At 35.1% G+C, this 27,906-nt stretch overlaps 1 protein-coding gene across 1 annotated transcript; it reads right to left on the bottom strand.

The window, feature by feature from the left end:
- Nucleotides 1–109: 109 nt before the first annotated feature.
- TMF1 (TATA element modulatory factor 1) lies at nt 110–27,906 on the bottom strand. The gene is made up of 17 exons (XM_061195516.1): nt 27,509–27,906; nt 23,823–25,027; nt 21,588–21,691; nt 20,811–20,937; nt 18,066–18,171; nt 13,732–13,874; nt 13,187–13,353; nt 12,740–12,896; nt 9,281–9,373; nt 8,407–8,563; nt 4,988–5,180; nt 4,074–4,143; nt 3,747–3,839; nt 2,781–2,882; nt 2,344–2,496; nt 1,084–1,209; nt 110–410 (listed from the first exon to the last, which is right to left on the bottom strand). Exons 1-17 carry the CDS (start codon nt 27,648–27,650, stop codon nt 267–269), a joined length of 3,282 nt encoding a protein of 1,093 aa, XP_061051499.1. The 5' UTR covers nt 27,651–27,906; the 3' UTR covers nt 110–266.

The raw sequence follows: 27,906 nt of genomic DNA on the forward strand, positions 1-27,906 counted from the left end.
AAGTAATAAATCTCTGTGCTATTCAAGGCAAAAAAAAAAAAAAAAAGACTGTAAAAAATAAATCTTTAAAGAATAGTTTTAAAAATAAAGTCCAAATACTGCACAAAATAATTTAACTGGAAATATTACTATATACTATAAAACAATTTTTTTCAATTTTTGAATGCTAAATTCCACTTTCTAATTCTATAAAAGAATTTATTGGATATCTGCACTTAGATATTAAATGTTTACATTCAGTTTGATGGGAATGTAATTTTCAGAAGTTAACTGAGCCTTTGTCTTAAAAGTTCATCTATTTGAGTCTTATACATATTTTTTACATCTTCAAGATCTAATCGAAGTTCTTCTGCCTCTTCTGCTTTTTCTCCATACATCTGCAGAATAGTGTTGTATCTTTGATCCAAATCCTATAAAATATATTTGTTTACAATTTTTAAATAACTGTACATTATCATAAATGAGCCACCAGTAAAGACATTACAATCTAAATAAAAGTATATAGTCATCTCTCATAAAAATTAAACTCACACCTCGGTCTGCTGGAACAAAAGAATAAAAAAAACAAAATAAGCCAGATGGCTATTAATCTTAACATATCTTTTCACTAAATCTACAATTCTCCCCATATATAGCTTAATCTGTCTTTTCTCCCAGTAATTTCAGCATGTTTGATGAAATTTCAGTCTCTATGGTTCACTGTGGTTTAAGTATTACCTGGCATTTACCCCACAAGGAAAGTCAAAAGAAAATCTATTCTCATATATGGCTTAAGAGCAACTTCCAATACCAAATATGCTAATTGTGAGGATACATATAACATCAATCAATAAAATACTACTCAGATCATGCAAAAGTTCAGGATTATTAATGAGCCTTGGCCAAATGAAATCTAGTTATTTTCCTGTGCTGAGACTAAACATGATTGTGAACATTACTCTGAATGTGTGATGTGACAAGCAAGATAAGATTCATTTTTAAAGTTCTTCACTCAAATATTAATACTCTTTAATTATCAAAGAAAACACTAACATATACATACGTGTTTTATGTAAACTAAAAATAAGAGTGAAGAATACTTACTCTTAGCTGAGTTCGAAGTTTGGGTATCTCCTTCACTTTCTCTTCAAGTTCATCATTTTGATTTGTTAATTTAACTAGCTCTTCAGCCATTATGGAGCGTGTTTTTTCTAGATTGCCAATTTCTAGCTGAGAAACATTACCAGGAAGTGATTTAAATCAAAATATATCTTGTTTAATAATCCCACTAATATAAACATATTTAATGTGCTATTTTTTAAGAAATAGATATGTGAACATATAACCATAACTAGCTCCTGGTAAAAGGAAATAGAGGCACAAAAACGGTTTCAACTTTCCTCAAATGTATACCATTTATAGGGTTTACTATGAGAGATCAAGAACTGAAGAAAATTTAATCATCTGTTTGAAACATGCAACTCTAAGGAAATAGCATATATTTCAGTTATACTAAATTACTACAAAAACCCAGAGAAATGAAAACAAACTTTAATGTAGCGCCAACCATGTAGGTCACATTGGTAGAATCTATCATCAACTACCAAAGAAGTTCGTTTGTGCCCTTAAGCATAACAGTGGGCTACACAAACATAACAGGTAATAAGATGATTCTGATCTATTTTCTTCCAATTCAAGGACATCTTCTTTAATATAGTAATATTTTCAACTAAAATCATATAATAAAAATAGAAGAGGAAAGTTCCACTTTCGAGTGTATCAAGTTTAACAATGAAAACAGGTAAAACGTTTTAACATTTGTCACCGCATTAAGTTTCTGAAAAGCAAGATAAGATGGGAGGATGCTCCACTCACCATGTTTCCTTTCATGTCTAGGATGTTATAGTTCTAATCTCTCTCATCACCTTTACTCTCTCCTCATAGGGGGAGCTGGAGCAACTTACCTAAGCGGAGAATCTGGGAAGAATAAAATGGCTATGCTCAGCTCAGCAACTTCCCTTTTTTCGTGTTTGGAAAAAGCTGCCTGCAAGGAGCTCTCTGCTCCTAGATGCCTCGAAGTCTTATCGTGGCAGGCTGTCGCACATGGGGTGGCCTACTCCAGCCAAGCATTTCCTGTGACAGTCTCCCAAATTCTGGCACTCAGAAGGCCCACTGAGCTTTCATCCTTGGCTAATTTCTCCAACCAGCCTTTATCGTTAATATATATGATTTACTTGGGGCTTCACGTGTCACTATTTCATTTTATTTCTCAATTTGTTCAGAATGAAGGTGGAAATGAAGGGTGCTACTCATTGGGCCTCAAAATTTCATTTACTTCTACGGCACATTTAATTTTTATAATACCTGTAAATGAGTAATTTCTCCTTCCCTTAGCTTTAGCTGAGACTGTAGATTTTCAATAATGCTTGATCCTGCTCCCATCCTTACAGCATCATAAAGATTGCTTCCATTTGCTGATACAGACATTGGTCCAAATGAGTGATCATGAAGCTCATCCTGTGTTAATTAAAGAAAGCATATATAGTTATTCAGTTACTACAGACCGTGCATAAGTGTCAAACAAAATGGTTTGGTCAATTCTTACTTTAAAATGTCTATGACTTTCTCAAAGGCAGAAAACCATCTCTATTTCCTCAGTGCAATCAGCACTCCCTTACAAATACACAGATAAATTGCCTATAGAATAGCAAGATCACGGTGAGAGTCGAACTGCTATCTGCACATTCTCTTTATCATTATTCAGTCTAAGAACTAAACACGTGTAAGAAATAAAACATCACCTGAGACATAAAAGATGTTTGTAGCCCTGCCATATCAACTCCACTTATCGAACTTGAGCGTGACATTGTGGGAGTGCTAGAAACAGAAAATGGCTTCCGTTCCTTAAGGTGTAAAGAAAAAAAAATTCAGTTCAGATTAAAGAGTAAAATGATAAATAAAAAAGCAAGAAAGTTTTCTAGGATCAATGACAACAAAGATTCGTTCTAATTTCCTTATAAAATGTTACAGATATCTTAAGTCTTATCAAAGGCACAATATTTAGTAATTTAAAAGTGTAGACAAACTTGGTCAAATCATCTCATTTATATTATAACAACATAATTTGGTTTATTTTTAATGGAATGAGAATGTTTTTAATGGAACAATTATATGAACTAACTGCTTCATATTATATAACATACCATCAATTAAACCTATTCTTTAGAATAAGATTACCAATGAGATTTACAAACCATAAAGTTTCTGGCTTATCCATTTTATTTTTACTGTATTTTTTTAAACCAAATAAATTCAAAAGGTAATTTCAATCAATGCACATACAGGTAGCTTTTATGTATTATGCTTACTACCGAGTATACTCCAATCCTTTAAATATAGGAAACTCACTTTAGAAAAATTACCTCCATTAACGAGAAAGAAAGTGAACAAACCAGTTTCACTCCCAAGGTGCCTATGGGCCAAATGAGGTGCATCAGTGTCAGTGAGAGACCACAAAAATTCATTTTAAAAGGGGCAAGAGGTTCTGTCATTCAAATCCTAGAAATCACAGATGTCTTTGCATAAACTCAAACTACTTTGGATCCACTCTGAGCAGAACACTGATTATACTACTAGAATTCATCACTCTATTGATTTTAGACATAAGAAATGGTATTTATAAAGTGTAGCTAAAATTACAAAACAATTAATGATTAATCACAACAGCTACTAACTGGTTACATCAAAAAGAAAACAAAATTTAATACCTTTTCTTTTATTGCTTCTTGAGTGAAAACTGCTTTCTTCCTTTCCTGTTCAACTTTCATTTTCTCCATTTCTAACTGACTATTCAACAGTGTCTAATGGAGACAGAGATACAGTTAGATAATTTCTGTGATACTAACTCATCATCATAAGTCAATCTCAAAGTTTAGGAACATAAGGTATACACTCCTATTTGTTTTACTACTAAAGATCAAGTTCCAAAAGCAGAAACATCACCCATTTTATATTGTCATCTCATTAGTTCGCTACCATCCCCAACCATTCTCTAATGGAAGCCCTAAGAGGTGAGTGAACACTAATCGAAATACCTTTTCTTTCCTTGTCTCTTCAAGTGTTCTTACATATTCACCTTTTAGGTTTTCTAATTCAACCTGGTACCTATTAAGCCAAAGGGAATTAAAACAAAAAAGATGATAGTACAGACTATTAAAAACTCACTACTTTATTAACTCCAGTTACATACTTAGTAGTCATTTTTATTATCAGCTTTATTTTCCAACTGTATTTTCCAGATGACTTGGGTTTTATTAAAAAACTGAACTACTACTTCGTGTATCTTATTTATTGGTTCCCTGGATTAAGATTTAATTTAAAAAGAGACTTTTTTTCTAAAGAGAATTTTGAATACCACCATTCTACAATATGTTCAGATTCTACAAAGGCTTATTAGGGAGGTCTATGAAAATGTCTGCAAAAGTTCATATATTTTACTTCATGAATCATTTTTACTTGACTACTTTTTTTTAAAGCAAAATTCCAAGGAAGAACTCAGAGGATAAAACCCCTAATCACAGCCTTAATATAACTTCACACAGATGGATTTTATAGCTTGTGGTTTCCAAAGAGCCCAGACATTTATTTAGAAAGATTGGAACAATGCTTAAACCCCTGTAATATAAAAATAACTCCAGTGAGTGGTCTTCAAACTATTTTGTGGTAACAGACTCCTTTAAAAAATCTGATTAAAGCAATGAATCCTTTCTCTGGAAAATGCAAATACATTCAGAACATGCCACCCAATTTCGAGAGCCTATGCAAGGTTCAATGAATCCTGGTCCTATCTTGGTATAATATCCTATTACTAATGACTCTGACTTTAAACACTAAAAATATGTATTTTCAGTTCTCAGTGCAATGAAGCTAAAAACCAACAACATATTTTTTTAAAGTGCTTTAAAATGTCATGAAACCACCAAGAATAACACTCAAGAAACATGCTCACCTATTATTTTCATCCTCTAGTTTTCTTATCCTATTTTTCTCTGATTCTAGCTGGGCCTGAAATCTACTGTTTTCTTGTCTTAAGAGAGAATTCTGTGACTCCATGGAAGACATTTGAATTTTGTTGGCAAGAAGTTCTTCTGTGGCCGCACGTTCTCTCTCAACTGCTGCTGCCAACAAGGTCTGGGATTCACCTGATTGTAGGGTAAAAAAGAAAAATCACATATACATACATTCAAGAGGCCAAGATACCAAGTAGATTCTGACTTCAAACTTTTAATGATGCAAACAGCCACACTTAAAAGTGTAAGTACTCATTGACTAAGGCAGGTCTGCCTACAGAGACAAAAAAAATCTTAATTTATATGTGCTTTATCATTTTTTTCACCAAAATATTTTAATTTGAAAGTGGAGTCATGTATCAACAGAGTAGTGAATCAACAAACAGTGCTGGGTCAACTGGATAGTCAAAGGAAAAAAAAAAAAAAAAAAGAACCTCAAACTAACCTTCACACAGTATATGAAAATTAACTCAAATGGATCATACGCTTAAGTGTAAAACAAAATATAATGACGGGAGGGGTAAAACGGGTGAAGGGGATTAACAGGTACAAACTACCAGGTATAAAATAGGTAAGTTACAAGGATGTAATGTACAGCACAGGGAATATAGTCAATATTTTATCATAACTTTATATGAAGTATAATCTATAAAAATGTCAAATTACTGTTGTACACCTGAAACTAATATAATATTTTAAGTCAACTATACTTTAATTGAAAAAAAAAAAACTATAAAACTTTTCGAAAAAGACAGAAGAAATCTTCAGGATCTAGGGATAGGCAAAGAGTACTTAGGTTTGACACAAAGAGCGTGAGCCATAACAAGAAAAACTGATAAACCAGACTTCTTCAAAATTTTAAACTTTTGTTCTATGTGAAAAAGATGAAAACACAAGCTACAGACTTGGAGGAAATAAATGCAAAGCATGTTATCTAAGACTAGCATCTAGAATACATAAAAAAGTCTCAAAACTCACCAGTGAAAATACAAACAATCCAATTAGAAAATGGGCAAAAGACATAAACATTTCACCGAAGAGGATGTACAAATGGAAAATAAGCACATAAACTGACATTCACCATCTTTCATCTTTCAAACTAGATCCCGCATGCATGCCACAACTAAGCATCCGCATGCCACAACTAAGAAGTCCACGTGCTGCAACTAAGAAGCCCTCATGCCGCAACTAAGACCCGGTGCAGCCAAAATAAATAAATAAATATTTTTTTAAAAAAAGAAAAACACTCAGCAATAAAGACTAAATCATTGATACACACAAGAACTTGTATGAATCTCCAGGAAATTACACTGAGCAAAAAAAGCCAGTCCCCAAAATGTCACGTTATACAATTCTATTTACATAAATTTTTTTTTTTTTTTTTTTTTGGCAGTGCCACGCAGCATGTGGGATCTTAGCTCCCCAACCAGGGATCGAACCCATGCCCCCTGCAATGGAAGCATGGAGTCTTAACCACTGGACTGCCAGGGAAGTTCCGCATTTACATAACATTTTGAAATTCCAAAATTTTAGAAGTGGAGGATTAGTGGTTGCCAGGGATTTGAGACAGGGAGGGAGGGCCATGAGGGTGCTAAGTATGACTTTAAAGGGCAAAATGAGGGATCTTTGTGGTATTAGAACTATTCAATATCTTGACTGTAGTGATGGATACATGAACCTACACAAGTGGTAAACTTGTATAAAACTTAATACACACATAGACACATATACATACATACACACAATGAGTACCAGTAAAACTGGGGAAATCAGAATAAAATCAGAAGGTTGTTTCAAAGTCAATACCTTGATTGTGATATTCTACTATAATTTTGCAAAGTGTTAACATATGGATATTGGGGAAAGCATGCAAGGGACCATTCTATATCATTTCTTATAACTGCATATGAATCTACAGTTGGCTCAATCGACAATTACAATTAAAAAAAAAAAAGGACTAGTGGACAAAATTCTGAGATTTAACAAAGGCAAGAATTTACATATTTTTTCGCCACCAAAGTAGACCTAATAATATCTCTATTTTACATTATAAATTCTGTTCTATACTGTATCTATGCTCTTGTTTATAGCATTATACAGTACGTTTGTCCTGTGGCTTTGCCTACATTCCAGCACAATACCACATATCCCTGAGGCTGTGTAGGCTCCAGTTTAAAAGCCACAAAAATAATGGCTTCTTGCTTTCATTTTATTGCTAAATAAATATTTGTTTCAGAAGGTGTCATTTTCAGATATCTCATATTTCATAACAAATGGGTCTCAAAAAGTGGTCCAAGATAAAAGATAGACCTAAAATTAATACCTAGAAATTAAACAATATATGAAGGTTCATCTGTTCAGTGATTCTTCTTTTTGAGCAGATAAATCTACTTCCAGACAAAATCTTACATAGAGCTACAAGGGGCAAAAAAAAAAAAAAAAAAGATAAAGGAGGCACTACTTTCATTAAAGCAGCCTGGAGGGAGCCCAGCAGCTTACTTATCAAGCTTCCCTCTCACCATGACAGCCAGCCCTAAGACACACAAGGGATCTACTGAATACTGTTTGAAAGCCACTAATCTAGTTCACCCCCCATGATTTTCAGGGTGTAGTCCAGAGAAGGTAAGTGTCTTGCTCCAGACTGTCTGACTGGGTGATTCAAAACAAAACCTAAAAACCCTGAGTCCAAGTCTCCTGACACCCATTCACGTCTGCTTTTATCACTACACCACGATGTCTCTCAAATTACAGTTAATTTTAGGCATAGAATGGACACAGGAATTTTTCACCATTTGCTAGCTTCTGGGATATCCAATATGTACATATTCTGTGCTTGAATAAGTATCTTAGAAGAATAATTTTCTTTTTATTAACAGCACAGAAGGGCAACCTAGAGCATTTCTGTAAAGAAGCAAAATATGGAATCTTAAGACTCCACAGCATCTGTCTACTAGAATTTGACCTTAATCTAACCTAGACCTATCTCTGCTCTTGGAATTCTACCACTGACTAGAATCATATCCGATCTCTACTTCCTACACTACTGCAGACAAGCTAGAACGAGGTCAGACTTAGCAATGGACAAGAAAACAGTTGAGCACAATAGTTTGTAAAAATGAATGTAAGAATGACATGGAAGTATTTTAGACAGTACCAGACACATCGTGTAAGGAATGTTTTGAAAGAGTCAATTAAGGTATTAGAAAATAAATGTAAAAGAGGAGAAGAGGTAAAAATCTACAAGTTAGACACAAAATGAAACCATGAGATCAAGTGAATTTCAATTTCATACCATTACCCTAATTCTAAAACAAGATGGAAGGGCTTCTACATTGAGCTTAAGAACTAAAGCAGTTACCAAGTCTATCAGAAAGATTCTTCTCTAACTTCTCCCATGATGACGTCTGGGACCCTAGAGTTGCTTGCAAATTTTCTATCTGTCGAAGCAATGGTCTTGTTGTTGATGAAACACTTTGACTCAGTTCTTGGTTTCGATTCTCTGCTTCCTGGAGTCTCTGAATCATGACATTCTTAAGTCATTACTACTGACAGCAATAAAAACACTAAAAATGCTAGCAAAGAAACTTTATGAGAGATTTCTGGGAAAAAGTATTTCTCCAAGATAAAATGATTTTTTATTAAATTATTTTCTAACTATTCAATCCTTAAGTTACAGTTAAGTTGCGCAACAGAGTAACTAAATAAATGCTTCTTTACAGAGCATTTCTAAGATAAAGACAGCCTTTGAATACCTTAAGATAATAAAGAGCATCATCCAAACCTCCCAGTAGTTGCCTCCTCATCCAAATATTTCTAAGTATTTATAAAATCAGAAAGATCAGTCTGAGGGGCATTTTCTCCCCCTTTTCCTGTGCATGTTCATTGACTGAAATTAACAGAGTAATAGCATAAAAACTAGGCATTGCTTATCTGCCCCACAGTAATCAGAGACTGATAATAATTAATAAATCGGCCATTACAAATGACAAAACAATACTGAATATACTACATATCTATCATGATAAAATTATTTTCTAGAAAACAAAATTAGGGCTTTTCTTATACATTTTTAAGGTGCCCACTCTGATTTTATTCACATAAGCCACAAAAATACAGCAAATGATAAGTATGGGAGTAATCCTCTCAACTCTAAGAACATCACCCCACTGAGTCATTTTTTATTTCTTGAAAAACGCATCTCAGATTTGTGTTTAGGGAAACTCTGACAGTACCTGCTGGAGTTCACTGATCTCATGACGTAAATAATCCTCTTTTCTGGCAGCTGCTTGCTCTGCACGTTGCAGTGCCAGCCTAAGGTCCCCCACCTGTATTAGGAGAACCAACAACACTATCACAACCAACATCACAATATTATCTATAACTTCCTGCTAACTACATATTTTGTATTGGGTTGACTTACTGTTCATGTATAATACTCTTTACTATCCAATGAGCTTTTACGTATGATTACCACACATCCCATTCTTCAGGCAATCCCCGAACCATATGTATTCAATATGTACTTCGGAAAGCTCAATAAGGCGCACACGCACACACACACACAAAGCATATAAATATGTACAAGGCCAAGCCACTGCCATACAATATAGGAGGAAAGACAATGCATCCATAAACGTTTGCAGTATAAGGCAGAATGTGATAGGAGCTATATGAGCTATAAAAACTAGCTGCTATATTCATACACAGCTGCACAGGTTGTAAACTGCTACAGCCTTTTTGGAAAGCGTTATGGCAACATAATCATCAAACTTCTTACATTCTTTCATCTGATCGTCCTAGTCCTGAGAATTTACTCTATGGAAGCAGATCTGTAAACATACAAAGATGTTCTCTACACTGTTAGCTAGACTAACAAAAACAAACAAGAAATATTGTTAATATCTATTAGCAGTAATTTATTTTTGCAAATGTGGATACAACATGAATATACCCAATAAAAATTAAAATGAACATAAAAAACATGCAGAAATGTACAACTTAATCTTAAATGAAAAAACTATAAAATAATATATATATATATCAATTATAAAAAATATGTACATGGAGATAAGGACAAGAAGTTAATACACAAAACTGGCAGGACTTGTAAAAGGTGATGATTTTTTGAATGGTAACCCCATATACTCTCTATCTCCCATTCCCCCAATTTTTCGTTATTACGTTCGAGTATTTTTAATTTAAAATATTAATATTTTATCTATCCCAGTGAGGGAGTGGCAGAAGCACAAGGGGTGTATGGACCATGGTGTAATTTACAACAGCAAAATATCGGAAACAACCCAAATATCCATTAATAGGAACTGACTGAATGGTATAGTCACACAATGATATACTATAAAACTATAAAAAGGAATTTTTTAAAAAGCTCTATGCTCTACCATGGAATGATCACCAGGATGTTTTATTAGGTAAGTAAAGCAAGCTGTAAAACAGTATAAATAGTAAACTATATTTTATGTAGGAAGGATGAGAGAGATACAAACAAATGTGTGTATAAGTGTAGGTGTGTATATATATGTGGGGGGTATATAAGTAAATGTAGATATGTATGTTTTCTTGCATTTACAAATAGAAACACTAATAAAATGGTTATTTACAGGCAAAGAAAGGGAATAGGGAGGGGCTAAGTTGGAAGCAAATGTTATCTTAATATATTTTGTTATACAGCTTTCACACTTTGGAATCATGTAAATGTTTTACATATCCCTGTGAAATTAAATCAAAAGTGCATTGAGGTCAATGAGGGAAGAATAGTCTTTTCAACAAGTAGTGCTGGAACAATTTGATATTCACATGTAAAAGACCTAAATGTGAGAACTAAGACTATAAAAACTGTAGAAAGAAACAGGTGAAAACCTGCATGATGTTGAATTAGGCAACAGTGTCTTAAATGTGATGCCCAAAGCACAAGCAACAAAAGAAAAAAAACGTAAGCTGGACTTCAACAAAATGTATTAAACTTTTGTGTATCAAAGGACACTATGAAGAAAGTGAAAGACAACCTATAGAATGGGAGAAAATATTTGCAAATCCTACATTTGATAAGGGTCTAGTAGGCAGAATATATAAAAAACTCTTACAAATGAACAATAAAAAGATAATAAAAAAATGGGCAAAGAATTTAAACATTTGAATAAATTTCTCCAAAGGAGATACATAAATGGTCAATAAGCACATAAAAAGATGCTCAACATCATTAATCATTAAGGGAATGTAAATCAATACCACAGTCAGATACCATTTTACACCCCTAAAAGGGCTATAATGGAAAAAAAAAGACAATGACAAATACTGGCAAGAATGTAGAGAAACTGAAACCCTCATATATGGTTGGTGGGCACATAAAATGGTTCAGCAGCTGTGGAAAAGTTTGATAGTTCCTGAAAAAGTTAAACATAGGATTACCATACGACCCAAGGGTATATATCTAAGAGAATTTAAAATATGTGTTCACACAAAAATTTGTAAATTAATGTTTATAGCAGCATTATTCATAATAACCAAAATGTGTAAAGACTTCTGGGTATATAGCCAAAGGAAATGAAAACACTAATTTGAAAAGATACAGGCACCCCAATGTTCATAGCAGCATTATTTACAATAGCCAAGATATGGAAGAACCTAAGTGTCCATCAACAGATGAATGGAGATATATACATACATACATACATATATATATATATATATATATATATATGGTGTGTGTGTATACATACATAGTATATGGTATATATATAGTGGAATATTACTCAGCCATAAAAAAAAGACTCAAATTTTGCCATGTGCAACATGTATGATTAGTAACATAAGTCAGAGAACAACAAATACTGTATAATATCATTTATATGTGGAATCTAAAAAATAAAACAAACTAGTAAATATAACAAAAAAGAAACACTCAGATCGAGAACAAACTAGTGGTTATCAGAGGGAAGAGAGAAGGGGGGAGGAGAAAATTAGAAGTAGGGGACTAAGAGGTACAAACTACTATGTATAAAATAAATAAGCTACAAGGATTATATTGTACAACACAGGGAATATAGCCAATATTTGATAATAACTAAAAATGGAGTATAACCTTTAAAAATTGTGAATTACTACATTGTACACCTGAAATGTATATAATATTGTACATCAATCTACACCTCAATAAAAATAAATAAATAAAATTTAAAAGTGTAAATAACCCAAATATCTATCAAATGATGATTTTATAAGACAAGGCCTGACAAATGTTGGTTTTCTTCCTTCATTTGAGGTCCATGGACTCCCACAGATGCTATGAATGAACTCAGGAGCTAAACAGAGTCTCCTGAAATTATATGCAATGTTTAGTATTTATCTGCATTCGTGCATTTCCCTGGTAAGAACATCCCTAGATTTCATAGTGTTCTCAAATAAGTCTGAAATTCCCCCCCCAAAAAATAAGCAATACTGGTATAATGTAAGCATCACTTTAACAACAGTTTAAAAAACACACAACTGATTAAGCTTGGCACAATCCAGTACTCTTAGAAAATGAGCCCAACAGGATTTATAAGCCCAACAGGATTACAGAGAAAATGTAACACATGTGCCACTACATAAGGTTTGATTCAAATTAACAGATTCTTTATTTTGCAGAAGCACAAACAAAGATTTTAAAGACTAATTTTTCATCTAATGCTTACTTGAATCACTAATGTTTCTTGCTGCTGACGGGCTTCTTCTTGGGCCTTCTCCACTGCTGCAGAAAGTTCTTCTTTAGCTCTCGTTTCACGACTTAGAGCAGCTTCCTGGGCTTCACTATCTTTTGCAGCATTGGCTTTGTGGAGATCAGTAAGTTCTCTTAAAAAATTAAATAGATAATTTTTAAGTTAAAATAATATAGTTAATTACATGACCAAATTAATGAAGTTTCCATGTAGATTTCCATGAGATCTACAGAATGAGGAAGAGTTCACCACACAATAAACAGTGACTACAGTGAGGACTCTCTGTCGAACTTGCTTTAACCAGTCACAAGTTCATATATAGGTTAAGTTTATAAATGTTACTAGTGATCAGATAATAGAAAAAGTGTTTCCTCAACATCCTGCTCTGATAACTGATTTTAAACGAGTTGCACATTTTCTTACTTGTATGCACTATCAAGAGCAGCCTGAATACTTCGGTTCTTTTCTTCAAGCTCATTCATGTCTACTTGAAGTCGGCCAAGATCCTTCTCTTGGCGTTCTACCACAGAATTTAGCTTCTTAATATTTTCTCTATGTTGTTTCTCAACCTCTTCTTTGCCATCAAGGACCTACATTATAAAAACAAAGGTATTTTTCAATAAAAAACACCACAGGAAATAATTGTATTCCATGAATCTCAAGTATTATAATAACGAAGAAGAATCTTAACATTCACTTCTTTTTTTTTTTTTTTTGGCCACGCCGCAGGGTATGTGATATCTTAGTTCCCTGACTGGGGACCAAACCAGCGCCCCCTGCAGTGGAAGCGTGGCAGCTTAACCACTGGATTGCCAAGGAAGTCCCAACATTCACTATTAAATTGCTTGAAAAATTCTTCCCAAATGATACACCTCAATAAATCACCCCAAATGTTTTATAAACCATGGCCATATGTTCATATTGGAAGTAATAACAATATATATATGCAGAGAATGGTTAATATTTACCTGTTTTAAATGTTGTAACTCTTCTTCTAACTCTTTAACTTTTTTGTTCAGCTTTGCAATAATATTTTCATTTTCTCTGTCTTTAGCTCTTAATTTCTTAATGATGTTAGAATTATGCAGCTGCTGTTTTGAAAGTTTTTCTCCTGGCAATGGCAAAAAAGTATAAATTCAAATAATGATGATTCTCTAAGAATGTGAACAGAATGTTTTAACTAACCAGTGACATAAAATGACAGAATCTTTGAAAAATCACAGTGCTGTAACAGTCAATGTTAAACTGATTTGGACAGCATAAGCCATGAATGCTAAAATTACTAGGTAGAAGGATGGTGTGGGAACAGGATATTTACAGTCTTAAAGAATCACTCCCACATATTATAAATTACAAAGGGAAAAAAATGTGCTCTTACAATAGAGAAACCTGGTCACCATCTTAACCATTCAGTTTTGACATCACTAATTGTGCTACAGCCTGAGATGTGTCCACTGATGTGATGGAGTGGTAGGTGCACAATTTCACCTATTATATTTCTTACTAGAAATCTGATCTGAATCTAATCATGAAGAAAGTGACAAATTCCTGAACATGGGGCATTCAATGGGACAACTGGACTCTACAAAATCTTTGACATCATGAAAAAGATATCCTAGATTGCTGGAAGACTAAAAGAACATAATGGCCAAATGCAATGAACAAACTTTGATTGGATCTTGGGGCAGAACAAATAACCAGGTATGAGAGTTATTTTTAGAGACAATTGAGATAAATGATGCAATATGTGCTAGAATACACTTCCGAATTAATGCTGATTTTCTTAGGTGTGATTATGATGTTGTGCTTGTCAAGAAAAAATGTACTTGTCCTTGAGAGATGCAGACTGAAGAATGGAGGAGTAGACTACAGAGTCAATGCAATTCCTATCAAAATTCCAACAGCATTTTTCACAAAAATAGAAACAACAACCCTAAAAGTCATATGGAACTGCAAAAGACCTCAAATAGCTGAAGTAAACCTGAGCAAGAACAAAGCTGGAGGTATCACATTTCCTTATTTCAAAACATATTACTAAGCTATAGTAATCAACACTATGGTACTGGCATAAAAACAAATATACAGGCCAGTGGAACAAAATGGAGAGCCCAGAAATAATCCACGTATTTACAGACAAGTGATCTTCAACAAGGATGCCAAGAACACACAATGAGGAAAGGACAGTCTCATCAATAAACGGTACTGGGATATGCATATTCAGAAAAATGAAATGGTACCCCATCACACATCATATACAAAAATCAACTCAAAATAGATTAAAGACTTAAATGTAAGATCTGAAACGGTAAAACTATTAGAAGAAAACATAAGGGAAAAGCTTTCTGACATAAGTCTTGGGAATTATTTTTTGGATATGATCCCAAAAGCATAGGCTACAAAAGCAAAAACAGACATATGAGATTGCATCAAACTAAAAAACTACTGCACAGCAAAGGAAACAACAAAGTGAAGAGACAGTATGAAGAATGGAAGAAAATATGTGCAAACTATACACTAATAAGGGATTCATATCCAAAATATGTAAGAAATCACAGAACTTGATAGCAAAAAAACAATTAAGCCAATTTTGAAAATGGGCTAAAGACATGAATAGGCATTTCTCAAAAAAGGTATACAAATGGGCAACAGGTATACAAAAAGGTGCTCAACATCACTAACCATGAGGGAAATGCAAATCAACACTAAAATGAGATGTCACCTCACACCTGTTGGGACAGCCATTATCAAAAAGAAAAAAGATAAATACGGGAGAGAATGTGAAGAGAACCCTTGTGTACTAGTGGTGGCAATGTAAATTGGTACAGCCACTATGGATAACAGTATGAAGACTCCTCAAAAAATTAAAAATAGAACCATCATATGATCCACCGATCCCACTTCTGAATATATATATCCAAAAGTAATGAAATCAGTATCTCAAAGAGATATCTGCACCCCTGTTCACTGCAGCCTTATTTACAATAGCCCAGGTACGGAAACAATCTAAGTTTCCATCAATGGATAAATGGATAAAGAAAATGTGATACAGATAGATATATATATATAGACAGATATATAGGTAAGATATAAATATAGATATAGATATAAATAAAATATTATTTAGCTTTAAAAAAAAATCTTGCCATTTGTTAAAACATGGATGAACCTAGAGGATGAAATAAACCAGACACAAATATGGCATGATCTCATTTATATGTGGAATATAAAAACGTTGAATTTGTAGAAGCAGAGAACAGAATGGTGGTTACCAAGGGCTAGAGGGTGGCGGAAATGGGGAGATGTTGGTCAAGGGGTACAAAGTTTCAATTATGTAAGATGAATATGTTCTACAGATCTAATGTACAGCATGATGGCTAAAGTTAATAATACTGTATGGTACATCTATAACTTGCTAAGAAGAGTAGATCTTAAAAGTGTTCTCATCACAGACACAAAGTGTGTGAAGTGACTGCTATATTAATTAGCTTGATTGTGGTAATCATTTCATAATATATACATATATAAAAAATCACATTGTGCACCTTAAATACATACAACTTTTATTTCTCAATTATACCTCAACAAAGCTGGATTAAAAAAGAATTTAGGAGTGGAATGATATGATATCTGTCACCTACTTTCAAGTGGTTTGGCAAAAGGGTAGTATATGCGTGTGCAGAAAGATATGGAGGAGGTGTGGCTAGATGTTAACAGTTGATGACTCCAGGTAATGAAGTAATCAGTTACTCACTGTAACGCACTCTCAGCTTTGAGACTTTCAGCTCTTCAGCTCTGAGTTAAAAAATACTTTTAGGGTATACAGAAGCAGTATGTGAATATACCCATAGATGAAACCATTCTATTTTCTCTATAAAGAAGTTCATTAAGCAAAAGAAAACATCAGCTCACTCTCTGATTAAATTAGTAAATTCCAACAAAGTGAAATTTGATATTAATATTCTTAATAATTTTTAAAAATTATGAAACCATGTACTTAGCCGTCCCCTCAGTCTCCAATGTTGTAACACAAGACAGTATCCGACTGCAAGATGTCTTGAGATACAATTATGTGTTTCATGTGCTTTAGTGCTAAGATTGCTTTATAATTATCTGTGTACCTATATTTCCCTCTCATTAAACTATAAGTTCCTAAAGGACAGGGAATGTGTTATATTTATTACTATATCAAACACAATATCTGACATATTAACTGTTAAATATTAGCTGAATAAATGAAAAAGAAAAATTGGGTAAAACTAATTTTTTCAAATGAAGTGATTATTTCCAATTGTCCTCAAACACTTACTCTGGAAATTCACTTAAGTGCAGTGACTTAAGTACAGAAATGTTCATCCCACTACTATTTGTAATGTTAACATTTTAGAAATAAATGTATAACCTTAGGAAGAGTAAAACAAATTATAATATATCCATATAATGGACTTTAACACAGCCATTAATAATTGTATCAAAACATTTAACGGCATAGGGAAATGTAAAAGAAAGAACACTGCAAATTAGATATATGATCTTAATTATGTTTAAAAATGTAATAAAATGCATTAAGAAGGAACTAGAAGAAATTAATATTTCCTTATAAAATTGAATTATGATCTATTTTTTCTCTCTCTTCATATACTTCCTATAACTTCAAAATTTTCTGCAAGTAGCAAGCATTATTCTTATAACTAAAAAACTTTAAGAAAAGAAAAAGAAAAATTTATTTAACCATCCTTTCCAAAACTACCTTCTTTCCTATGACATTACAGAAAGAAATTAATTCAATGTCCAACTGTAATGTTTTATCTCATGAAGAATCTTTAATTTTCATAACCCTGTTAATTATGAATCTTTTCATACAGAAAGTACGTAATAACTAAAAAATTAAAACATGAATGTAAGAAAAAATTCACTATCAAATGCCAGAACAATAAAATGATAGCACATAGTACCCAAGCTAGAGATTCAGATACTATATAAACTCCAGAATTATAACTTTCAAATATCTTGGTTTAAATGAGGGCTCTAAAACCTGTTAGAAGCTTTCTTAGGGAAGCACAAAATTCTATTTCTCAAGGAGTTATTTTTTTACCTCCCTAGAAACAAAAAGCTACATACATTATACCTCTACCTCTCTACATCTTGCTCCCCATTCTTCCATGAATTGTTGCCTACCATTTCTGAGGTTTAAGTCCAAACCTTTCTTGCTTCCAATATTTTTTCATTAGGAAGCAGCAGCTAGTCACGTGGTATCTTCCTGTTCTCACAATATTTTTCATAACCAACTAAGTATTTTACGTACCTTCTTCCATTAACCCTCGGATCTGCTCATCTTTCTCTTTCAAAAGGTCTGCCGTTTCACTACTATTTAATCTAGTAGCAAGTTCATCTTTTATACTTTTGATTTCCTAATTAAAAAAGAAAGAATATGAGTATCATAAAGCATTACTTTCATTCTGGGCATATTTTTCAATTTTTTTCCATATCCAAATAATCACATTCTCAATAAGAATCCATAAGTTCTGTACTGTTAACCTGAGTTTATATTACCTTGGTTAATTAAGAGTAAGTGAACAACTTTGAAAATGACATAGAAGACCTGAATTCAGACATAAACAGGTTTTAAAATGGAAATGTAAATGAGAAGAAGTTAAGTTACAATACTCTTTTTGAGTATCTCTACACATATTTTCTACAGGTTAAGCATTATTTTTGAAACATTCAACTAGTATATCTCCATTTTTCACTGTATTTCTTTTCCTCAGCTGAAACTCACTGCACTTACAAACATGTTGTGAAGTGAGAGAAAAAACATAATTTCATAAGGTTCGATCTACTTTAATAAAGCAGAGATTCAGCAGAAACATGTTAAGATATTTTATCTTTTAAAACTACAATGGAGAAGTATGGTGATATGAAAAGTATCCTACGATTTTAAACTTGGTTTTTATGATGCTCTGAAACTAAAAATAGCTAAAATAAACTAACATTTATTAGGTATTTAAACCATGCTTTGTATCCGGTATCATTTAATCCTTACAACAATCCTGGGAGGGAGGCACTTGTACTATTCAACTACACAAATAAGAAAATAAGACTGAGAAAGCTTGAGTAAACTTTGAAGGTCAGAGAGCTATAAAGTGGTAGAGTTATAACTTAAACCCAGGTCTGTGAATCTTTAAAGCCCATGCTCTGAACTATCCACAACATTGATGTCCATTTCCAACTGTCAAAATTTCATCCATCAAGGTCCAGTAAGAATATCATCTCTGGGACTTCCCTGGTGGCGCAGTGGTTAAGAATCCGCCTGCCAATGCAGGGGGCACGGGTTCGAGCCCTGGTCCGGGAGGATCCCACATGCCGTGGAGCAACTAAGCCCATGAGCCACAACTACTGAGACGGTGCTCTAGAGCCCGCGAGCCACAACTACTGAGCCTGCGTGCCACAACTACTGAAGCCCGCGCCCACAGCCCGTGCTCTGCAACAAGAGAAGCCACCGCAATGAGGAGCCCGCGCACTGCAACGAAGAGTAGACCCCGCTCGCCGCAACTAGAGAAAGCCCGTGGGCAGCAACAAAGACCCAACGCAGCCAAAAAAAATTAAAATTAATTAATTAATTAATTAATTAATTAATTAATTTAATTTAATTAAATTAAAAAAAGAATGTCATGTCTTCCATGAAATCTTCCTCAATTCCTCTGATCAGAATTCATCCTCCATGATACCATTTCAAAGTGCTTATTCAACTGCCTACTACTATACATTTGTTGACATTATTTGTCTTCCAACAGTAGAAAAGCAAACTCTTCACTTAAGGTAATTAAATTCACCTTTGAATTTCCTATGGCTCCTAAGCAGGGGGTTCATACATGGCAGTACACATAAAATGTGTTAAAACGTAGGACCCAAGTTTTTTCCAGCTATAATTAATGGTTTAGATCTATTTTAGATCTATAATTCAAAGTGCACTACAGAAGACAAACATTACTTAAAATCTACTTTTTGTACTGTATTCAGATGGAATAGAGCAAGAACATGAAGAGTTAAGTTGGTTAGATAGTTTCAGGTTATTATTAGTGTCTAAAATGATACTAAGTAAAGTTGCTAGTTAAAGCAACCAAGCAGATAGAAGTATATCATATTTCTTTTCTGTAAGAATATATAGAGAAAAATTATAAATATTAACATTGACATTCGTCAAGAAGGGGGAAAACAACCTCAGAAGGGCAAATACTGAGAAATGTTTTAATACTTAGGATACAAGCAATAATTACTAACCTTAATTGGTTACCAATATCTGAAACAGCCAACTGTTCCAAATTATAAGAATTAGAACAAATAGTTCCCAATCAGGAGCAATTTTGCTCCCAAGGGGACATTTGGCAATGTCTGGCAACATTTTCAATTATCACAACTGAGGGGGGATTAGGTTGGGGTTGAGGAGAGAAGGGTGATACTGGCATCTTGTAGGTAGGGGCCTGGGATGCTGGTAAATACCCTACAATGCACAGGACAGTCCCATACAATATAAAATTATCCAGCCCAAAAAGTCAGTAGTGCTGAGGCTGAGAAATCCTACATTAGATAAATCAACATTTTATTCTAATATTCAATGTCACTAATCATTAGGAATTTTTATTTTAAAATTACTTTGACTTGAAGGAGTATATTTATATATATATGTTTGAAGTGGAAGGGAAAAATAACAAATGAGAGTAATGGTAATTTTTAAAATTTATAGAGTGCCATTAAGATTTAAGTGTTATTTATTTTGATGGACTTATCATTTATAAAAATTATTCTAAAGATCCTTGCTATATATCTTGCAAGGACTTACACATAAATTATACAAATACTGGCTTAGATTTTTTTAAAAGTATCTAAAGTGTAATCCTAAAGGTGCGAAAAATCTAAAATTTAAGTGTTAATATACTACATGGTATCCTTTTAATCTCACTTCTTTTTTCCAGTACCAAAATAATAATGCATTCCTCAAAAAAATATGTCTCTGTAGAGTTTATTTAATATTATTTTAAACTTCCATTACCTTTTTAGCAGCATCTCTCTCTTTGCAGGCTAGCTGAACTTTCTTTTCTGCTTCTGCAATTCTTTGAGTAAACTCATCTTTCAAGGAAGAAATGCTGCTGCTCTCTTCTTTCACTCTGATCATTTCACTAAATTTAAAATAATACTGAGACTGAAAATACTTGTTTATATATTCTAAAGTTAACAGATGAGTTCAGTTTGCAAAAAAAAAAAACTAACATTCTCTTCAACATACACTTTACTAAAATAGATTAATTTTAGGCCTGTTAACTTTTAAGAGAAAAATTACCTGCTTAATTTACTTTAAAACACTTCAAAGAAAACCCATTAGAAATTGAAAATGTCACCAATACATGATGTGTAAAAATTACAAAAAGGTAACTAAAACTTTTCACTGTTAAAACTTATTGTGTCACATTTTACTAATCAGCTCCTTAAAGCAAACTAGTACTCAGTATTTTTTTAAACTATAATCTCAGTTTTCTCTAAATATACCTTTTAAATCTCTAATACTAATAGATTATTAATAACAAAGAGGAAGAGGTTTTTTTGTTTTTGTTTTGCAAACACCTCTCTTCAGTGCCAGTGGTAAAAGAGTAAGACAATTTGAGGAGAAAAGTAATCTCTAAGGGTAGAATGGAAATACCATTCAATTCTCAATAATTATAAACAAGTTAAAATATAAAACATTTTAATTTAAAAAACATTCTTAAGTAATAACCAAGTGTATGGACCACTACAAAATGTATAAAATTACTCACATTTGTAAAGTACTTACTCTTTCAGATTATCATAAGCTTCTTCTAGAAGTGCTTTTTCTTTACTAAGAGATAATAACTGAGCTTCCCTTTTATCCAGTTTCTCATTCAGAAATTCAACTGTCTGGATAAGAAGAATACACAAAAGTCCAACATTTAACTTTAAAAGACCATTTTTACACGCAGGTGAAAAAGTAAAGGCCACCGAATCACTGTAATAAATAAAACAGCATTATCTCATAAGAAGAATTAAAAACAAAACTGGGAACACAGCGGACACAGAACAGCAAGAACTCACACACAGTGGGTAGGAGGGTATAAATTAGTACTACAACCACCTAGTTGGTAGTTCGGTAAAACGTTTTGGAAAACAGTTAAGCAATATCTAGTTGAAGATCTACATACCCCTTCATGTAGAAAATTCTACTTTTAGGTGTACCTCAGAGGAGAAAACTCTTTCATAAGTGTACAAGAACATTTACAGCAATTCATTTGCAATAGCAAAAATGTGGGAATAGTGTACATGACCACTAAAAAAGGAAGGGAGATGAGATGCAATCAAAAAGGTCAAAGAGGGGCTTCAAAGCTTCTACTAATGTTCTCTGTCTTATCTGGGTAGTGGATATACAAGTGTTTGTTTCTCCATATTATTCTTCAACCCAAACATGTAACATGCAACATTTTTAGCATGATACATTGCATTTAAAAAATGAAATTAACTTTAGAAAATCGATAGGCATATAATTTTTAAATCTCCAGAATATATTAGTATAAAGCTAAGCAAAAAGGAATGGTTAGACTATCTTATTCCTTAGGTCCTGCTGAAGCAGTGATACACTTGTGTATGAGGAGAGGAACGGTGCCTTTTGTACTAAAAAATAAATAAATAGGACTTCCCTGGTGGTACAGTGGTTAAGAATCCGCCTGCTAATGCAGGGGACATGGGTTCGAGCCCTGGTCCGGGAAGATTCCCACATGCCACGGAGCAACTAGGCCCGTGCGCCACAACTGCTGAGCCTGCGCTCTAGAGCCCGTGAGCCACAACTACTGAGCCCGCGTGCTGCAACTGCTGAGGCCTGTGTGCCTAGAGTCCATGCTCTGCAATAAGAGAAGCCACTGCAGTGAGAAGCCCACGCACCACAACGAGGAGTAGCCCCCCGCTCGCTGCAACTAGGGAAAGCCCGTGCACAGCAATGAAGACCCAATGCAGCCAAAAATAAATAAATAAATTTATTTTAAAAATAAATAAATAAATAAATAAATAAAGTCTTACCTGATTTAGGTCTAGATTAACTTAGAAATCACTTACCTTCTAACAATGGTTCAAAAATATCTTATTAATAATAGTGTTGGTTTCTAGGAATTCAAACTGCTATTATAGCTAGAGCATGGCATTTTGTTTGTGAATAATATTAAACCTAGGTAACAGAATCTGGCACTTTTTTTTACTTTAAATAATTCAATACATGACACTTAGAGGACATTTCTTCAAGATATCCTGTATCTCAGAAGAGTCTATTAAAGATGCCAGATCCAACTCAATATCTACACCTAAAAATCACAGGAAAAACGAAAACTGTGATTTAATGTTAAAGAATTTACACCACTTTCCTTTTTTACGTATTAGGTAAAAGCAATTTGTCATTCCTAAACAACACTTTTGATCCTTGGACATTTCCCTTTCTTATTCATTTAAGATAGCTATCAATAGGAAATATCAAAAACAACATAAAAAACAAACAAGCAATTAATAACAACAGAAAAACATCAATGATCTGAGACCAAATTTTTCATTCAAGATTTGCTACAAATAATGTGAACATGCAAAATTTTTTTGATATAAAAAAATCATATAATATTTAGATTTGTTTGAGCACCTCTATCTGCAAAGGAGTTGAACGTATCTGTTTACATAAGAAGACAGTCCCTTACAAACTAATAAATTAATGAGTCTAGCAAAAGAGAATATTAAGGTGATAAGGACTCAACAGTAAAGGCCTAAGATGGAAATTTTTTTATGCTTAGTTATACTGAACTATCAACTTATGCTACCATACTTGCCTTCAAGAAATTTCAAATAATTTAGCATCAATAATTCTTCAAGTTTAAGATCCTTAACACCACACTTAAAAGGCAAAATGCTTGTCTTTTTTAATCAGTACAAACCATTAGGCATCACTGAATATTAAAAATAAACCAATGACTTAATCTCTGAAAAGCATAACAAAAAATCCCCTTCCACTTCCTAGAGTTACCTTGAATACATCTTCCTTCTCAGAAAGTGCTTCTGGCTGACTTTCAGGAGCTTCAGGCTGCTCAGCCACCTTGTCTAGGACAGTATGCCCTTCATTTACTGGTGTAGAAGAAACCAAGACATCAGGCTGTTCACAGTTAACAGGAGTTGCACTTCGTCCACTTTCTTCCATTTCTGTTTCTTCAGTGGGCACAATTAATGTTTCATTTGCTTCTTCAGGTTTTCCTTCAACAGATTCAACTGTTTTAGCCTTTGGAGTTGAAGAATTAACTATAATAGGTACTAAAGCATATCCCTTGCCTGACAATTCATCATCTGAATTGATTTCGCTTACACTACGGCTATCTAATGACTGTACACTAAACGAGTCTATTCTTTCAAAAGCATCAGATGAGCAGCAACTCTCAGTGAGTTTTTGGAAATCATCTAAACGATTATATTCAGGACAAGCAGATGCCGAGAGAAGCTGAAAGGATGTCTGCATCAAGTGCAGACTTGATTTTGAATCTGTAGTCTCTTGTCTCGAACTTGCTGAGCTCTCACTTATTACACTTTCATGATCTAAAACTTCAATATCACTAGTGGTAGAAGTACCTGATGAGAAGGTACTAACAGGAGGAGAAGGTGTATTGCTCTGTCTGTCTTCATGTTTTTGCTCCTTAGGCTCCAAAGCCATGTCCTTTGTTTCCGCTGTGAGAGGCTGTGTACGCATATTAGATACATTTTCCCTAGTTGTTTTCACATTAATTACACTTTCAGATACTTTCAAATGTACGGTTGACACCTTTGTATCAGATTCTTTATTAAGAGTTTCTTCATGCTTGCCCTTACTTTTAGGAGACAGAGTACTCGCTGTCAGAGTTTCCCCTGATACACACGGAGGAGAGTCTTCTACTTTGGGCTCAGGGGCTTCAGTTGTTCTTGACTGTCCAGCGTGCAAGGACTCCTGTAAGGTGCTTTTCACTTCTTCTTCTGGTCGCTGTGATTTAGCTGGTGGTTTTGATACCACTGGACTCTTCTGAATGGTCTGGACATCGGTGGGAGAGAGAAAGGCACTGAAGAAATTTTCAGATTCATCTACCACAGTTCTCCGAACTGGCTTTGTAATTGCTTTAGGAGACGCTACCGGTTGACTCTGAGGTTCAGTGTTGGATTTTAACCCCCAGGTTGAAGTATCCCATCCTCCACTGACAGGGGGGCTTATTCCTTTGACAAAAAAATATATATATATTAAAAAAGAAAAAAGTATACCTATATATAAAGCATTTAAATTACAATCATTACTATAAGTCAATATAAATATGTTTTTTTAAAACCCCAGAGAATACAACCCGTAATTTGGACCTGTTGAAGTCCTTGCTTACTACATAATTAATTAGTTCATCGTTTAACTTTGGGCCTTAAAAAGAAAAACTGGTGTGCATCTGCCAAGAGGAACTAGGAGCAAAGCTGAAAGACTAGACTGAACCTGGCCTACCAGAAGCAAGTATGTTATTCCCTCCTACAACAAATTAATAAAGTAATGGTATGTGTTAATAACCAATGCTAAGTCCAAGACACATATGATGCATTTCATAATAATGGGCAGTATCTTCACTTACAGGTCATGTGTAGTCATGGCAAATAGAATCTACCTTCTATACAATTAGTTCCATATTAATTTTATTCCTGTAATATCAATGATAAAACATAGTTATCAGCTAGACAGATGGCAACACTCAAAAACTGAACCCAAAATACTGGTGACAAATGTCCTTTTTCAAAGATCAAAGTAAACTGATGGGAACAGTAACTTCTAAAGGGCAAATTCATTTTCATCCACTTAATGACAAGCTCATTCTCCAAGTCCCACTCTCCAAACCTACTCTGAGAAAGTTTTGTTCTCTTGCTAAATTCCAAATTATGTTAGCAATTATAGAAGGTCATATGAATTTCAAAAATGCACATTTTTAAAAAATTACTGCTTTTTGACAAAGACAGCAGTTTACACTAGGATTTTGTTTAAAACACTAGGGAGAAAATAACCATCTTCTGAGCAAAAAAGGTAATTCTATCAGTCATACAAATAATATGTTACTGAAAAACCCGATGATAAACAAAAAAATGGCATATTTGCTAAAATATTTAAAGCATTTCTTTAAAAAAATTTCTTCCATTTCTAAATTCAAAAGTGGCTGAGGAGAATCATCACAAACCCTAAACACTTAAAAGCTGGTGGGCAGAGCACAAGTACCTAAAAGCTCCTAAAAGCTAACAAGCCCAATACTAAATTCTATCCTTTAATAGAACTTCGGAGATAAGTAGGCAATTTTAGCTTGGGGATACAGTTTTACATCCATTTGTTCAGTATATCAGAACGGCGAAAAAAGGGAAAAAAACAAAATTAAAGACACAAAGGAACAAGCAAAATAAAATCTGCTGATTAGTTTAATTTATTGTCATGGCAACGAATGACAGAAGTCAAATTTGCCTGCTGGAGAAAGTTTTATATAAATCGCAGGGTTATGTGATATCCACTTAAATCACTCCATTCTGAAGACTGGTCATCTTTGAGTGACGGCGACGTAAAACATAGGTGATCAGTCAACATTTATGGCATTTCACTAAAACCTGAGTCTATTCTGGATAACTTATTTAAAAAAAAAAAAGGAATTATAGAGCAGGATTCGAGCCCCGGATTTCATAAAAGGAGTATCCTTACATTTACAACTTACATTCTGTCTCTTTTAAAGTTAAGACATTCAAAACGTGGGGTAGCCTGAAAAAAGGAAGTGGAGCTCCTCCCACCAAGATCCTATAACATCTTGGAAAAAGTAACAGGATGGTGACATAAACACATGAGCCGAAATATCTTAAAACGATGCACCTCAAATGTAGGTCCTGACATCTCAAAGACGTAAAATGAGGAACAGAAACCAGAAAGGAGTCGTCAGGAATAACTTATTCTACCTCCCAGAGGTTGACAACCCCAAAGTCGGGCCAATCTGTACCCCACACACCAAAAGGAGAAACTGTTGCTTAGACTTAGAGCTAAAAGCAGCTGAAGATCCCTAAAAAGTGAAGCCCAGGGACTCTGAGAAAGAGAGACGAGGCTATCGGAGGCTAGACCGCGACGCGACCCGAAGTCGCGGGCCGCGCCCCCCCCCGACCCTCCCGCGGGCGGAGTGGCCCAGAGGAAGGGACCGCGCCGTCTCTGCACCACGGAGGGCAGCCCCAGAACTCGAGGAGCTGTTTCAGGAGAGACGGCCATACAGAGCCCAGGAGGCGCGCAGCGCCCGCTAAGTGTTCGCGACTGTTCTTCCCGTCCCCGCGGACTGATTCCGATACTGGGCTCGGACAGCGTCCCGGGAGCGCAGCCGGCCCGGGTTCGAGGGCCTGTGATGCGGCCGACGTGGAAGGAGGGCGCGGGGCCACGACCACCGAATCAGGTCCCCGTCAGCCTCCACCCGGGGCCACGGGCACGGAGGGACCCAGGGCTGGGTTCTCCCTCGGGACCAGAGCAAAGACCAACTGAGAGGCCAGAGCAGGGTCTGGGGCCGGGCTGGGGACAAGGACTTTATCAGAAAGTCCGTCGCTCAGCGAGGCGGGAGCCCCCACGCCCCCACTCCCCCACCCCCGCCGCTTCACCTGTCGGCCTCGGAAGAGACGCCCGCGGGAGCGCAGTGACGCCGCCGCTCGCGCCCTTACCCGGCTCTCCGTACGGAATGGTCTCGGCCCAGACGCTCGGCTCCTCTTCCTGGATGTCCAGGACCCTGTCGATGGACTTCTGGGCCTGAGACAGGGCCTGCTTGGCGAAGCTGGAGAGCTGGGAGGCGTTGAACCAGCTCATCTCCCCGCCTCAGCCGCCGCCGGCGGCGGCGGCGGCGGCGGCAGCACCGAACGGGAAGGCCGAGGGACAAGTCGACTGCCGCGGACCCGGCGGAGGGTCCACGGAGAGCCTCGCCCCCTTCTCCACTCGGCGGGCCCTGTCAGCGGGGGGCCATGACCCCGCAGGTCTCCCCCGAGCCGGGGACGTTACCCTCAGCGCTTTCCTCACAGCTGAGACGAAAGGCTCAGACTGCGCACGCGCTGGCTGCTTCCACGTA

This window comes from Eubalaena glacialis, chromosome 7 (genome assembly GCF_028564815.1).
Source record: "Eubalaena glacialis isolate mEubGla1 chromosome 7, mEubGla1.1.hap2.+ XY, whole genome shotgun sequence".
Taxonomy (NCBI): domain Eukaryota; kingdom Metazoa; phylum Chordata; class Mammalia; order Artiodactyla; family Balaenidae; genus Eubalaena; species Eubalaena glacialis.

Bases quoted from the DNA above. Each gene is read 5' to 3' on its own strand.
- TMF1 (XM_061195516.1), bottom strand. From the start codon at position 27,650: ATGAGCTGGTTCAACGCCTCCCAGCTCTCCAGCTTCGCCAAGCAGGCC. The intron at 9,374-12,739 runs GTAAGCATTAGA...CTCCTAATACAG, and splicing joins AAGAAACATTAGTGATTCAA to GTGGGGGACCTTAGGCTGGC. The intron at 5,181-8,406 runs GTAACTGCTTTA...CCCTACAATCAG, and splicing joins GAATCTTTCTGATAGACTTG to GTGAATCCCAGACCTTGTTG.